Source organism: Podarcis gaigeae (genome assembly GCF_964106915.1).
Source record: "Podarcis gaigeae genome assembly, chromosome: 13".
Taxonomy (NCBI): Eukaryota; Metazoa; Chordata; class Lepidosauria; order Squamata; family Lacertidae; genus Podarcis; species Podarcis gaigeae.
In genome coordinates this window covers 1,353,085-1,368,378 of record NC_139689.1, presented here as the reverse complement: position 1 = coordinate 1,368,378, position 15,294 = coordinate 1,353,085, and the positions used below count along the sequence as shown (strand labels likewise).

General features: G+C 48.3%; 1 protein-coding gene across 2 annotated transcripts in view; it reads right to left on the bottom strand.

Moving 5' to 3' along the window:
* PLD2 (phospholipase D2) overlaps positions 1 to 15,294 on the bottom strand; it is a 45,843-nt gene that overhangs the window by 29,442 nt on the left and 1,107 nt on the right. The window contains exons 1-3 of one of the 2 annotated variants that reach the window (XM_083706588.1): positions 10,585 to 11,332; positions 3,792 to 3,888; positions 3,563 to 3,690 (exon numbers count right to left, since the gene is read on the bottom strand). In XM_083706588.1, coding sequence (XP_083562714.1) covers positions 3,563 to 3,690; positions 3,792 to 3,888; positions 10,585 to 10,971 — 612 coding nt within the window. In that variant the 5' untranslated portion in view covers positions 10,972 to 11,332. Of the gene's footprint in view, positions 1 to 3,562; positions 3,691 to 3,791; positions 3,889 to 10,584; positions 11,333 to 15,294 lie in introns of those variants that run through there. The other variant, XM_083706589.1, reaches the window with a different exon arrangement.

The following is a 15,294-nucleotide window of genomic DNA, read 5'->3' as shown; positions in this document are numbered from 1 at the left end:
GAAAACCCTTCTCTTGGATAACCTGTGGAACTCCCTGCCACAGGAGGCCAACTTGGGGAGCTTGAGAAATGGATGGGAGAAATGGATGGAGGAGGAAAGGGCTCTCCACAGACGGAGGCAGCGATGCTTCTGAATGCTGGGTTGCAGGAAACCACAGGAAGGGAGAGCGTTCCTCTCGCACTCGAGTCCCGGGATGGCCATCTGGCTGGCCCCCGTGAGAACAGCAGGCTGGACTAGGGGGGTCCCCATTGGCCTCATGCAGCAGCCTGGCTCTCCTGAGGGCTTTGCCGAGGGCAAAAAACTGGCCAGCCCACCCCCCAACTATGCCACTTGTGACCCTTCCCGTTTGCCCTCCCCTTTCCATGCCTCCCCCCCATTTCCGAGACATTTTGCGTTTGGAAACCAAAAACAGGTGGCAGTGACGGGGTTGGACTAAATGACCTTTGGAGGACCCCTCTAGCGCCACGATTCTACGAAAAACCAAGCCAAGAAGGCGAACCTGCAAGGGGGACACAAGCCCCATAGCCGCTCTCCCCTCCAGCAACAGGTCAAGTCTGCATGGAGCAGAAAGGGGGCCTCCTTCTCACCCGCCCCCCACCCCTAAAAAGGTTCAGTTTCTCCTTCCTCTTCCCCTTGTAATCCCCTTTATTTTGTGGTGCATTCAGAGCCGGCCGGTTTGTTGTCTGCAAAACAAGCTGCCTCTGCTCAGTGTCAAGAGGAGCCAGAAAAGGAGGAAGAGGAAGATGAGGTTTTAAATTAAGTGTTTTAAATTTGTTGTTAGCCGCCTTGAGCCCGGTTTTCTGAACCGGGAAGGGCGGGGTATAAATAAAATGTTGTTGTTGTTGTTGTTGTTGTTGTTGTTGTTATTATTATTATTATTATTATTATTATTATTATTATTATTATAGGCCTCCCTCGCCCTCCTCAAAGGGGACCCAGCAGCCTGGCAGAGAGGCAGAGCCCGCTTGCAAAGGGCACCCGCAGAACTCCCTGCCACTTGAGGAGCCGGAGAGCAGCTTGAGCTCAGGAAGGGAGAAGCAACAGCGATCGATATCGGGGTTTAGATAATTCAAACATACGTGATATGAGACAGCTAAGAAAAAAGGAGGAAACAAACAAATATCAGGAAAGGGTGGGTGGGAGGGCCAGAAGAAACTATGTATGCAGTATATATTTTATATACTGTATATATAAAACCCTCTCTCTCTCTCTCTCTCTCTCTCTGTGTGTGTGTGTGTGTGTGTGTATAAATTTATTTATTTATACCCCGCCCTCCCCTGCCAAGACCGGGCTCAGGGCGGCTAACACCAGGTATAGAAACAATTGATTGAAATACAACTTAAAAACAAGATGAAAACACAACATTAAAATGCAGCCTCATTTCGGTAGATACGATGACAAACACAATAAAAATCACATTTTGAAAAATAATAATGGTGGCAGCGGGAGCAGAAGGGGAGGCGTTGGGGGAAAGGTCTGGGTGCAGGATCAGGCCAGAGATCTGGGCAGAGCGCCCCACAATGGCCCAGATCCACGGCAGGCAAAGGATTTTGACATGGTAGGGTTTTGGGGGACTGTTTCTGTTTTGCTGAGAGACAACCAATCTGCAAGCATCGGAAGAGCCTTGCAGGGTCCGGCCCTGTGGCCCCTCTTGGCCAGCACTCTCACAGGGGCCAGCCAAGGGCCCATGATGAGGAACCAGCAAGCAGACGTGGGGTTTCCAGAAAGTGGCGTTGAGAAGCCTCTCTGCCTCCAGTGGGAGAGAGTTCCACAGTCTAACTGCGCACCGAAGAAGTCCTTTAATTTCTCCCTCTGCCCCAAATCCCTCCAACATTCAACTGAGTCTCTCGGTGTTGACTGATTAAGAAATCCGTGCAGCCCTTTCGGTTTTGTTGAGAAACAGCTTGTCAACAAAAGCCACACCTCATTTGCGTAACGGACGAGGAGGGGGAACCTATTTGCATACTATTTGCATACTGCTGCCAGCCAAAAGGAGATGCCCAGGCTCAGCCTGGCAGAGGCAAATTCGGCCCTCCAGATGTTCTGGGACTACAACTCCCATCATCCCTGACCGCTGGACCTGTTAGCTAGGGAGGATGGGAGTTGTAGTCCCAAAACAGCTGGAGGGCTGGAGATTTCCTATGCCAGGCTCAGCCACACAACACCTGCTTTGGAAACATAGCATTGTAGAGTTGGCAGGGACCCCCAGAGGTCATCCATACCAACCCCCTGCAACAAAGGAATCTCAGCTAAAGCATCCATGACCGAGGATCACCCAAACTCTGCTTTAAAACCTCCAAGGAAGGGGAGTTTGCCGCCACCGTTTACACAGAGGGGAGTGTAATTTGAGGACCTGGGAGAGAGCCGGGTTCAGATCCCGCGACTTGACCACAAAGCTCTCACTGGACTCACCTCTCAGCCTGGCCCACCTCGCAGGGTTGTTGCTGGGATTCCTTGAGGACTAGGACCTTGGAGTGAGGTCCCACCGGGTGTGAGCTTGGGGGCCAGTCCCTGCCTCTCAGCCTAAGCTAATTGGGAGTTAAATTAGCTCCTAGGATTCCTAAAAAGGATTGGGGACTGGAGCAACAGTGTGGGGTAGTGGTTAGAGTGTCAGACGAGTTCCTGGGAGAGAACAGGGTTCGAATCCCTGCACTCAGCCACGAAGCCTCCTGGGTCCCCATATCCCTGGGGCCACGTCCCTGCCGCTCAGCCTGGGCCACATCGCAGAGTTGTTGCAAGGATTAAATGAGGAATGGGGAATTAAACTGGGTATAGACCACCATGAGCTCCTGGTAGGAAAATTTGGGATATCAATGCCATAAGCAAGCAAAGAGATAAAATAAAGGCACATGGCCAGCTCCTGGCTCAGTTGCCAGGGAACATTTCACAGAACCGTATAAATGTAGAGTTGGACCAGGGACCCCAAGGGGTCATCCATACCAACCCGCTGCAACGCAGGAATCCTGTTTGCGCTTGAATCCTGTTCACGGGTTTCCCACTGAGGCACCTGTGAGGACAGGGTGAGGGGCTAGCTGGGCACTCCACCCTTGGGCCTGATCCTGCTGCTGCTGCTGTTCTCTCAGTGCTTGAGAAAGATCTATTTTTTTTGCTAACTGAATTTGCAAAGAGAGCTCCTTCCCTCCCTCTCCGGGTTCTCTTTGTCTCTTTGTAACCTGAGACTCTGAGGACACCAAAGCCCGGCTCCGACTTGCCTGCTCAGGGCTGCAGGATCCTCCCCGGAGCAGAACCGGGAGGGGGAGGGGAGGCAGCGGAGCCCCCCCCCTTCCCAAAAAGCAAAGGTTGCCCGGCTGGCAAAACCCCTACCTACTGTCCTCTTTTTCATTCCCAAGGGAAAAAATTAAAATAAAAGGTCTATGCAACTCTGATGCGCTGAATGAGGAAGTCCAGCTTGCCTTCGGAAAATAATATATATCATTTGACTCTGTGAATTTAATTGCTGTGGTTCCCGCATCGCTTGGGGGCGGGCTAGACGAGCCTTGGGTGCCTCTTCGATTTCCGCCCCCAAGCACCCCCCCCACTTCTCCCTTGGGCGCCCCCTTACCTTGGAACCGCTGGCATATCTCTCTGCGCTCTCCACGCGCGCAGTGACGGGGACCCCCCTAAGAAAAAGGGGTCCCTGAGACCGGAGGGGCTTCCGTTCGTAGACGGCCAGGAAGGGGCTAAGGTCACCTGGGGAGGGAGAGAGGCAGGACCGGTTAGGGGACCCCCAACTCCTGCCCCTACTTAACCCACAACCTACAAAAAAGTGGGGTGTCCCTGCGTCAACTGACCTGGCGCCTCGTCCCGGCGGAGACCATCTCTCTCGTCCTCCGCTTCCAGGTCCGAGTCGTCCGGGGTCTCCCCGCCGGGGTGGGGTCTCTCCAAGCTGATACGGAAAGGGGGGGGGGCATGTCTTCTTTACCTTCTTCTTCGCTACAATATATCCATTTATTCCAATTGTCAATGTCAAAAGGGACTAAAATCTATAAAATTCATAGAAAATCAGCGTGCCAGTTTGCTCAATTACTCTAGGACTCCATCACACCTCCCCTGTCCAGCATAATCCCTCAAGCAAGGTGTCAAGACCCTAATCCTTTCAAATTGCTCTGATCAGCCTTTCCTCCAGACAATGTCAGGTGGCAGACTATGCATATTTGGGACTATTGTTTTCTCATCCCCAGGAAGTGTTTATCTGTGCATATCTCCAGCTCTGCATATTCCCCCCTCCCTCCTCCTTATGTTAATCCGGTGTAGCTCTGCATATTCCCCCCTCCCTCCTCCATATGTTAATCTGTGTAACCCAACCTCCCTTTAATATATTCATGATGTAATCTGTGTAACCAAACCTCTCTTTAATGTATTCATGACGTGTTTTGCACTGTATTCTGGGACATGGAGGGAGTTTCAAAAACTCATGTCACCCCTTTCTCACTGTTCAATCTCGCCTTGAACCTGTTGCGCAATAAACTTGGATCTTCTGCAGTTTGCTCCTGTCTCCGGCTGAGCTCATTTTCCTCCGCAGGGACCCACGGACTTAGTCCGATGAGCTGGGTGGCAGAGCAGCCTCGCACCCAGATTTTTGCCGTAACAGTTGGCTGCCCAACGTGGGGCATGCGGTTCTCCCGCGTTGCTGACCGGGGGCCCCGAAATCTTCAGCCGGCACCAGGCCATTTTGCCTGGGAAGATCCTTTGGACCCCCGGCCATCTTCCGGGCGGTAATCAAAAGCCCCAGGAGTTCAGCCGGGGAGCAAAGAGGGATCCAGCCGGCTTATTCATCCTGGGATCATCATAGAAGACACGTGAGTATAAGAGAAAGGAAAAACCCAGTGCACTGGTGGGAAAGGGGTGGAAATCTCCTGGCAACTGAATTCTCTGCCCTCCTCTCTATCGCTCCTTCTCGCCTGTCTCTTGGTCCAATTGGTGAGAGAGACCGTGGACTGCTGCTCGACCCAAAAGGGGGGTTCTGAGCTCTATCTCTTTCTCTATATTTCTCCAGCCAGCCGCACCAATTGGGAGCCCGAAAGTAAGACGGAGAGACCCGACTTGAAAGATAGCCGACTCTCCGCAACGGGTATCCCAGTTGAAAGCAAGGGGTTGGAGTTCTTTTTCCGAACTTCCCGAGCGTCCTTGCTAGGGGGCAGGAAGTGGTCTTGCTTTCTATCCAATCCCAGCCGCACTGGTCGGTGCCACGTAACACGTGTATCGTGCGTGAGCCCGCTTCCAAAAGCAAGGGGGATTTTCGGTTCGAAACTCTATCCAGGGATCACCCGATCTGGCACCGCACGGCGCGGGCGTTCAGTAGGGCCCCTTTTCCTGAGATTGACGATAGGTAGGAGGTTGCCAGGAGGGATAGCCCATGAGGAATTGGGCGGGATCAGCAGAGTGGAAAAGGACCCCAGGTTATTGACTAAGGAAATAGGAAGGAATACCGGATAGCTAGAGCTCTTTAAAAACCCTCTAAGGAAGTTGCCAAGCGACTAAAGACCCCTCTTTACTATAAATCCCGTATTAAGTATATCAATCTCCTAGATATACCAATCCTTATCGCCCTTTCTCTTCCCTCTTTCTGTCTAGACACGCGTAAAACATAAAATGGGTACCCAGGCTTCCAAACGCGAGCGGGCTCACTCTGGGAAGAAGGCTTCTAGAAAGCCATCTCAGTCTCAGAAGGACCCTGACTCTCCTCTCCAATTTGTCATCACGTATTGGAAGACGATTCCTGACCACAAATTATTATTGAAGCAAAATTAGAGAACCTCTGTTCTGAAATCTGGCCCACCAGCACCGCCTCCGCCAAGCCCGAATTGCGTTGGCCGGCTGGTTAACTGGTGGTGTTTGAAGAGGCAAGGAAGCTCTTAAAACCTTGTGGGACCTTCCTACTAATTTCACTTAATGAAGCTAAAGGAAGCAGCCCAACTCCTTGCAATAACCAACTAAAGGATGAGAGTATATATGTTTACATGTTGTCTGTTATGTGTGTTGTGTGTTAATACATATATGAGAATATGTGTGTTTACATGTTGTCTGTTATGTGTGTTGTCTGTTCCTTCTGTCTCTGACAGACTGCCTTTCTTAAGCGCGCATAGTTTAAACTGCAAGCTTGCTTCAAAATTTTAAATTTAAGGAAGCTATGCTGGACCGTATCAGTCCTAAATAAGACAAAATGAGAATGAAGGGTGCAAATGTTTACCCCACCTCTTGCTTTGCCGCAACTTTTCAGATCGTGAGTCTACAGTCTATTTTGGAATGTGAATGTTTCTAATGTGAATTAGATGTTTCTGCTGCAAAAGCGTAGGTGAGCACAACTGCTCTCTCAAGCTAAAATGCAGTGTATTTATTTCATGAAGCACATGCCTATGAAAGTATGGTCTTCCTTCTAAGAAAATATCTGAGTCCAGTTTTAACTTTGATTTGGTTGGACAGAAGAGTTATTGTAAGGCTCCTGATATCAGGCCTCTTTTCTTAGAAAATGCCCCCCCCCCCTGTTTCATTCTGTCTCTTTCAGGGTTTTTTTTCTTTCCTCTTCTTCTGTGCCAGGTAAATTTACTTCCGAGTAAGCTTCCTTTAAAGGAAACTGCAAAAGGGGGGGGGGGCATAGATTAGGTTTACTATTCCTCTGCAAATTCAGATTAGGCTTACTATTCCTCTGCAAATTCAGGAAAAATTGTCACTTTTGTATTCCCTTTAAATCAAATCTATGGCTGTTTTAACTATGCTTTATAAGAGATCCTCTCCCTATCTTAAGAAAATGTTCACTTCAATCTTTCTTTAAAGATCATTTGTCTAGGAACTTGCACTCTAAGGAACTTGCACGTCTAAGGAAGTAAACTCAAACTAATCTCAAGATCTGCTAAAGGGTTCTGTATAAAGTTGGGAATTTTTATTTTCCTCTTCCCTAGTACATGATAGGAGCATTGATTGTGCTCTCTTCCCCAGTAGTGCCTGTGTACATAAGTATGTGTGTGTAGTACAAATCTTGCTGTGAACCCTTTATTTTGGAGGGTTGGACTAGATGACCCCAGGGTCCCTTTCGACTCTCCCAATTTGTGGCTGTGTGGAAGGACATGTGTCCGCAAGCATTGCAGGGTAATTCTTAAATTCTGGTGTGGTGATGGAGTTGAAATTCAGCCTAGCTTTGCTCTTTAGTTTTAAAAGGTGAGAGGTGAAGCTGTGATGTTTTGAAGCACAACTGGTAATATCAAGCATTTCAGTGATTACAGTGTTTATCATTTTGTCTACTATTTAAAATCAGACTTCAAAGTCAATTCAAAGTTTCAACACATACAAATACATATGGGCCTTGACCAATCCTGTAAATAAAGGGGCAGGAAAATTTTGTCTGCAAATGGTAAGGCCGAAATAACTTAGAATGTTAAAAAAAAAAAAAAATCCTACGAATTGACTCTGGCCATTTTTTCCCATATATAAGGGCGCGGCATTGTTCCACGAATGGCCAGAGGGATATTAGCCCTTTCCTGTACATAAAGGAAGCAGTCGCTTTGCTTGGGCTGAAATTGCTAGCTTTTGTTGGTGAATACTTCAATTGCTGAGTTTCCCTTTTTTGTTTTAAATCTAACCCTCTTTTAAAATCTACTCCTTACCCTTCCCTTATTCAAATTCTAATTTTGCCGAAAGATGCAACATTTCAATAGTATAAAAGATTTGCTGAGACATGAACTCCACACATGCACAGAGACTAGATCAGCTAAAAAAAAAAAAAAAGATAGGAAAAGAAGAGAGAGGAAGGAGGGGGAACTGTAGGGGGGGGAGAGGAGGTTTATGTAAAACTTGGAACCATTGAGAGAAATCACCCTTAATGTGTCTCAAGTTTGAAATCTTAACATGTCAAATTCTTTTCACAGGTAAATATCAAAGCATTCCACCCCTCAATGGGATTTAAGTCACAGACTTTGTTTGTGTGCATTTTAGGAACAGCATTTCCTGACAGGCTTCTCACATGAAATAATTTTCCCTTTTAACAGGATATGTGAACCCCGATAACAAAGTGTTTGTCCCTTTTTCCTCCCACAACAACTTTCTTTCTGTTCTGTGAAATCCCTGCTGTATTAGTGACTTCCATCCCTTTGTGTCTTTGACACTTTTAAAGTTATAAATAATCTGTTTCCATTTATTTAATCCATTTTTCCATGATGTCTATGAAATTAATCGAAGCATAACCAAACATTGTTTGTGGAATGGTATTTGTTTACCTTTTGCCTGAGCATTTCTTATTAATTCTGTCATTTGGCTGTTCAAGGTACTTGCACAAAGTTACATTGCCATTAAGTCATTTTCCAGTATTTTGCTATTAACACTCTAGCCGATGTTGTCACATCAAGAAACACTCTTTTATTTTCATTGTTACTTCAGATTTCTTAAAATTCTGTGTCTTAGCATTTATTTATTTTGGTTCCTCATAGGTCATTGTGTGTGTGTGTGTTTGTGTGTGTGTTTTATTATTATTTTAACTGTGTCTTTTAAGTCCACCCTGTCCTTACAGGATATCACTTCTACAAGTGTGTTACTACAGATCCAATGAAAAGCTTCGCTACCACGAGACTTATTACCTGCAACAACAACAGATACCAAAGTTTTCAAAGTGGCCACAGCAATTTCTTTCAAAGGGGAAGTGGGGCTGACAAAGAGGGGAGGAGTTGAATTGCAAGGACAATTTTGACTTTATATTCAACTGATATTTAATTAGTTTGTTGTGTATTATGTGTTATTATGTAGGAATGTTGAAATGTGTTTGACAGTGTTATTTCCACAAAGGGAGGAATTTTTGTGTGTGTGTGTGTAATTGTCTTATGTTTAATGTATACTGCCTTATTCCTTATACCCCAATGGAGGATTTTCATACATTTTATGCTTTCTAATGGATCAGGCTATTGTGTAGTTCAATGTTTAGATAACCACATTTCGCTGTCCCACCTGGCACACTGCCAACCTTCCCTACCCATTTTAAAAGGTGTTAAAACTCGCTTTACCAAGGAGAAGCTTCAGGAAGGTGTATATGCCTTGATTTAGCAGGAATGATCCCTTATAGAGTTAAATTGACTTATTTGGACAAGTGCCCCTTTTAAGAATGGTTTTCTTTTAACAGATTGGTTTGAAGAGTTAAGAACCATGGGGCAAGATAAATTCAAATTGGACCCAGTGCGAATTGGGCATGTGTATCCAGGCTGCAATTAGCTTTTGGTCCTTTAAGTGCAAGTGAGCAACTTCCCATGACTGCAAGACCAGAGCCTCTAAAATAAAACCCCATAGAAAGGCCAAGGTAAAGACATTTCCCTCAGGACGTGTCCAAACCTGCCAGCTGTGATGGGTGCCAGGCAACATGGCTAATATGAAAGCCCTAAGTGGATTCACCAGGGATTGCCACTACTGTGACACGTGAGACCACAGAAGAGCTACCTTGACACCTGAGAACACAAAATGGCGGGGGGCAAAGCAAACTGCATTTTTTTCCAGTCAATAGTGGACCTTCCTGCTAAACGTAAAGCATAGACCACTACTGAACAAAATACAACAGGTGTTCCTTTATGCGATATCCTATATCCAGCTATCTGCACTACTATACTTGCAAATGACCTTAAGAGGCATGGCTTGCAAGTCCCCTTCAGGTTTGCACAAACCCACACATCTAGTACGATAGATACAAAGTTATTATTTAGTGCATATCTATATAACATAAACATACATTGTATTGGTCCGTGTTGCTCCCTCCTTTGTTGCCCTGCTCAACCCACCTCCTTTTCCATTAGGGCCTATTCCCACTCACACGGCACCCCTACCTTCACCGAGATCTAGGGTGCGGAGAAAAGATTTGCAAGTTCTTACAGAACTTTAATGCAAATCTATCTCCGAATGGGGGACTGATACGGAAAGGGGGGGGGGCATGTCTTCTTTACCTTCTTCTTCGCTACAATATATCCATTTATTCCAATTGTCAATGTCAAAAGGGACTAAAATCTATAAAATTCATAGAAAATCAGCGTGCCAGTTTGCTCAATTACTCTAGGACTCCATCACACCTCCCCTGTCCAGCATAATCCCTCAAGCAAGGTGTCAAGACCCTAATCCTTTCAAATTGCTCTGATCAGCCTTTCCTCCAGACAATGTCAGGTGGCAGACTATGCATATTTGGGACTATTGTTTTCTCATCCCCAGGAAGTGTTTATCTGTGCATATCTCCAGCTCTGCATATTCCCCCCTCCCTCCTCCTTATGTTAATCCGGTGTAGCTCTGCATATTCCCCCCTCCCTCCTCCATATGTTAATCTGTGTAACCCAACCTCCCTTTAATATATTCATGATGTAATCTGTGTAACCAAACCTCTCTTTAATGTATTCATGACGTGTTTTGCACTGTATTCTGGGACATGGAGGGAGTTTCAAAAACTCATGTCACCCCTTTCTCACTGTTCAATCTCGCCTTGAACCTGTTGCGCAATAAACTTGGATCTTCTGCAGTTTGCTCCTGTCTCCGGCTGAGCTCATTTTCCTCCGCAGGGACCCACGGACTTAGTCCGATGAGCTGGGTGGCAGAGCAGCCTCGCACCCAGATTTTTGCCGTAACAAAGCTCAGCATGGGGCCGTCCTGCTGGGGTGCGGGAGGAGGAGGAGGAGCAAAAAGAACCCAGGAATCCGAGCCCGCATGCCAGGGCCGGAGAGCTCCAAAAAGTTCGGCACAGGAAATTCTTTCTCTCTCTCTTTCCCCGATTCTGCTGGAAATTTTTGCGCACAGGCAGCAGCCGGTCTCTCCAGGCAGCCAGTTCCTGCCCCACCCTGCCTGGTCCGCCTGACTCACGCTCCGGGAAAGGGGGGGGCATCCCTCCCTCCAACCCCCCCCCCCCGCGCTGGTCCCAGGCGGGTCTGGATGCCGGACAGACGTGTTGGGCAGGAAGGGCAAGCTGGCTTCGCCCAGGGCGTCCGAGGATCCCCGCGGGGCGAGGCCAAAGGGGGTCTCCATCTCTTGGTCCAGCCTCCTGCCCCCCCCCCAGCGGCTAAATGTCCCCAAGGACCTAGCGAGCGAGGTAGACTGCCTCTGCGCCAGGAGGCTCGATTAAGGACGCCAGAAGGGTGGGCAAGAGATGTGGGACATAATATAATGTTTGAAGATTGGGAAAGACCGAGGGGAAAAGGGGTCAAGTTCACTGCATGTACGGTTTTAAAGGAAAATATTATGAAAATGATGTCTAGGTGGGACGTGGGTGGCGTTGTGGGTTAAACGACAGAGCCTAGGGCTTGCCGATCAGAAGGTCGGCGGTTCGAATCCCCGCGACGGGGTGAGCTCCCGTTGCTCGGTCCCTGCTCCAGCCAACCTAGCAGTTCGAAAGCACGTCAAAGTGCAAGTAGATAAATAGGCACCGCTCCGGCGGGAAGGTAAACGGTGTTTCCGTGCGCTGTTCTGGTTCTCCAGAAGCGGCTTAGTCCTGCTGGCCACGTGACCCGGAAGCTGTACGCCGGCTCCCTCGGCCAATAAAGTGAGATGAACGCCGCAACCCCAGAGTCGGCCACAACTGGACCTAATGGTCAGGGGTCCCTTTGCCTTTACTAACCCCAGTAAAATTCGCAAAGATTTATCACAACAGTGATAATCTATGCTGGAAATGCAAAGAAATAGAAGGGACCTTTTATCATATGTGGTGGACCTGCCCCAAGGTGAAAGACCTCTGGGAGAAGATTTAGAATTAATTGGAAAAAATGTTGAAATATAGATTTATTAAGAAACCAGAGGCCTTTCTTCTTGGAATAACAAGTTTGGAATTGCCCCCAAAAGATGTTAAATTACCGTATTTTTCGCTCTATAACATGCACCCGACCATAACACGCACGTAGTTTCTAGAGGAGGAAAATCCATAGGCGTGCCACCCGTAGTCATTCCCTCCATAACACGCACAGACATTTCCCCTTACTTTTTAGGAGGAAAAAAGTGAGTGTTATGGTGCAAAAAATACGGTATTTTTGTATGCTACAACTGCTGCTCAAATCTTATTAGCTAAGAATTGGAAAACACAAGAAGTTCCAACAGTGGAAGACTGACAGATGAAGATGATGGACTTTTGGGAGCTAGCTGACCTGACCGGAAGAGTCGGCGACCAGAAGGAGGAGGAGTACCAGGAGGATTGGAAGAAATTCAAAGACCGTTTAGTTAAATATGTTAAATTAAATTAATTGGACTGCCTGCAAGTGCCATATAGGCTTAGGATTTAAATGTGTAATGTGATGAATTAATATGTTCAAAGTTGAAATGTAAAGAAAGAAAGATGTTAAGTGAGTAAGTCAATTTTTTAAGAACTTAGGTTTTGGAAAACCGTTAAAATGATATACAGTGAAATCCAACCAGAGGAATACGAGGAAGTCACTTAACAATGAAGTTTGGTTTAAATATGGTTGAGATGTATGTATGTCTGTTTGTCTTTATGTTTGTTTGTTTAATTTATTTATTTTTGAAATAAATAATATTTTTTTTGAAGAAATAAAAAAGGACAGCGGGAGGGGCGTGCCACTGGAAGAGCCCAAAGGGGGTGCTCACCTTAGCCCAGCATCGTGGAATACGCCCAAGGGAAGCCCCCCCCCCCAGGCAGAATCCGGGTGCAAGAGGAACGCTCTCCCCTCTGGCGTTCAGAAGCACTCCCTGCTTCCTCCTCAAGGAATTTGTCCCCTCCTCTTTTAAAGCAAACCAGGTGGGTGGCTGGGAGTTCCGCAGGTTAACTCAGTGCCGTGCCAGGGACCCCGGAGCGCTGCTGTCTGCCTGTGCAGACATTATGGGGCGAAATGGGCCAGAGGACTCTGTAAATCAGTGGGTGGGATACTTCCTCTAGTATCCCACCCACCAATTTGCAAAGTCCGCTCACATCTGAGAGAGCCGCCTTGTTGCACCGTATCTGCGTAATATTTGGACAGCCTTTGCTCTGTGGGGCTGGAGGAGGGGCACATGCGGGGCTGCCTTGGAGCAGTGGGGGGAGAGCTCCAGTGGATTGCCAGCTCCTAGACAAGGTTCACCAAGTCATGTCCTGCTAACCTTCTGGCTAGACTTCTGCAAGGCACTGTGCATGGGGCTACCATTGAAGATGGTCCCATGGGAGTGTAAGGAAATTGAACACCAGTCTTTCAGGATTCGCATTGGCTGCCTAAGACAAGGCGCTGGTGTAAGTGCATAAACCTCTATATGACAGAGGCAGAGCGGTGTAGTGGTTAGTGTCAGGCTAGGACCAGGGAGAGACGAGGGTGCAAATCCCCTCACTCGGCAGCGTTTGGGGTTAGTCCCTGCCTTCTCTCAGCCTGACCTACCCAACAGGGCTGTTGTAGGGCATCACCTGAGATGGGGGGGGGGCGAAGAAGGAAAGTGGGATGATGTAATTAAACAAATGAACGAATGACTTGGGACCCAAATCTATAATTTCCCAGTGATCAACCCACTTGGCCCCCCAAAATCCTCCTGCCGTGCTAAACTCCCACTGCCCAGGAATTCTATGGGGTGAAGGGCAGCTGGGAGGGGCAGCCCCTCGGAGGGGGAAAGAGGAAGGCCAGAGGAGAGGGTCTCAACTCTGCATGGCGTCTGCTCTCACCCTCTCTATAAGGGTCACAGAATTTTGTGTTGGGACCCCGCAGGGTCATCCAGTCCAACCCCCTTTAATGCATTGAACCTAGATTGATCTTCTGCCCCTCTCCACCCCCAAATTGGGAGCTCAGCCGGGCAACCTCAGGAGCATGCAAGCCCAGCCGGAACGCCACTTGCCTGCACCCTGGGTTGGCACTGCGCTCTCCAAGCGACACATCCCCACACCGGAAGGTCAAAAGAGGATTTCCCCCCCTCTTGACCTGAACTGAAACTGGGAATCCCAGAATTACAACAGCACCAGGCAGGGGTTCCTCTTTTGCAGGGGTCAGCAAACTTTTCCAGCAGGGGGCCGGTCCACTGTCCCTCAGACCTTGCCGGGGGGGGGGGCGGACTATATTTTTTTGGGGGGGAAATATGAACAAATTCCTATGCCCCACAAATAACCCAGAGATGCATTTTAAATAAAAGTGCACATTCTACTCATGTAAAAACATGCTGATTCCCGGACCGTCCGTGGGCCGGATTGAGAAGGCGATTGGGCTGGATCCGGCCCCCGGGCCTTAGTTTGCCTACCCCTGCTCTTTTGCCTCCGGGCCTTGCCTGGAGGATGTGGGTCTCTTCCAGGCCCAGAAAAGGGGGGAACTGGAGATTCCTGCATTTCAGGGAGGGTTGGACTAGATGACCGCTAGGGGTCCCCCTTCCAGCTCTACCATTCAAAGACTCTGTGGCCTCGGAAGGGGATGGGCTTTCTTTTTCGTTGGAGGTTTTTAAAGAGAGTTCGGGTGGGATTCTTTTGCTGAGATCGTCCAGTGATCTATTGGCAGATCACTGGACACTGTGGTAGACCACTGGTAGATCACTGCCCCCCCCAAGAAGCTCAACAAGTTTGGCTCCCCCCCCAAAATTTTTTTGCCATGCACCCCAAAAAATGTGATTTCCCCCTAAAAAAAACACACTCAATAACTTTGACCTGAACTCCAAAAAAGGGGAGTAGATCACTGCAGTTTTTAACTCTGTGAGTAGATCACAGTCTCTTGGGAGTTGGCCACCGCTAGATGAACCCTGGGAGTCCCTGCCAAATCATAGGCCCCCAAATGCAGAAAACCGAAAGGGATCTCTTAGGCTCGTTGGGGGATCCCCAAGCCCTGACTCTGCAAGTCCAGTTGTGAAACTTCATTAAGGTCCAGCAGAACTGCTGAAAGCCAAAAAGGAGCCCAGGACTTCCGAAACCTCAGCTGTTTCTATCCTATTTGCAGGCGGGTTGGGCTAGATGACCGCTGGAGGGTCCCTTCTGTCTCTACAGTTCTACGATTCCTGCAATAATGACTCAGAGCTATGCTCTCGGTCTACTCGGAAGTAGGCAGCGATGGTGGTCTGCTTCCAGCTCCAAGAGCAGCTCAGGTAGCTGCCCTGGGGCTCCGACTAGAGAGGCAGCGTGGTGCAGTGGTTAGAGCTAGCCTTTGAGAGAGTCCAGGGTACCAATCCCCACTTGGCAGCCATGATACTCCGGGGGGGGGGGGGAGTTTGGGGGCCAGTCCCTGCCTCTTTCAATCTAACCTTCCTTGCATGAGGGGAGGGGGCAAAATGGGCAATAGATCAGCGGTCAGTAAACTTTTTCAGCAGGGGGCCGGTCCACCCTCCCTCAGACCTTGTGGGGGCCGGACTATATTTTTTTTTGGGGGGGGGAATGAACAAATTCCTATGCCCCGCAAATAACCCAGAGATGCA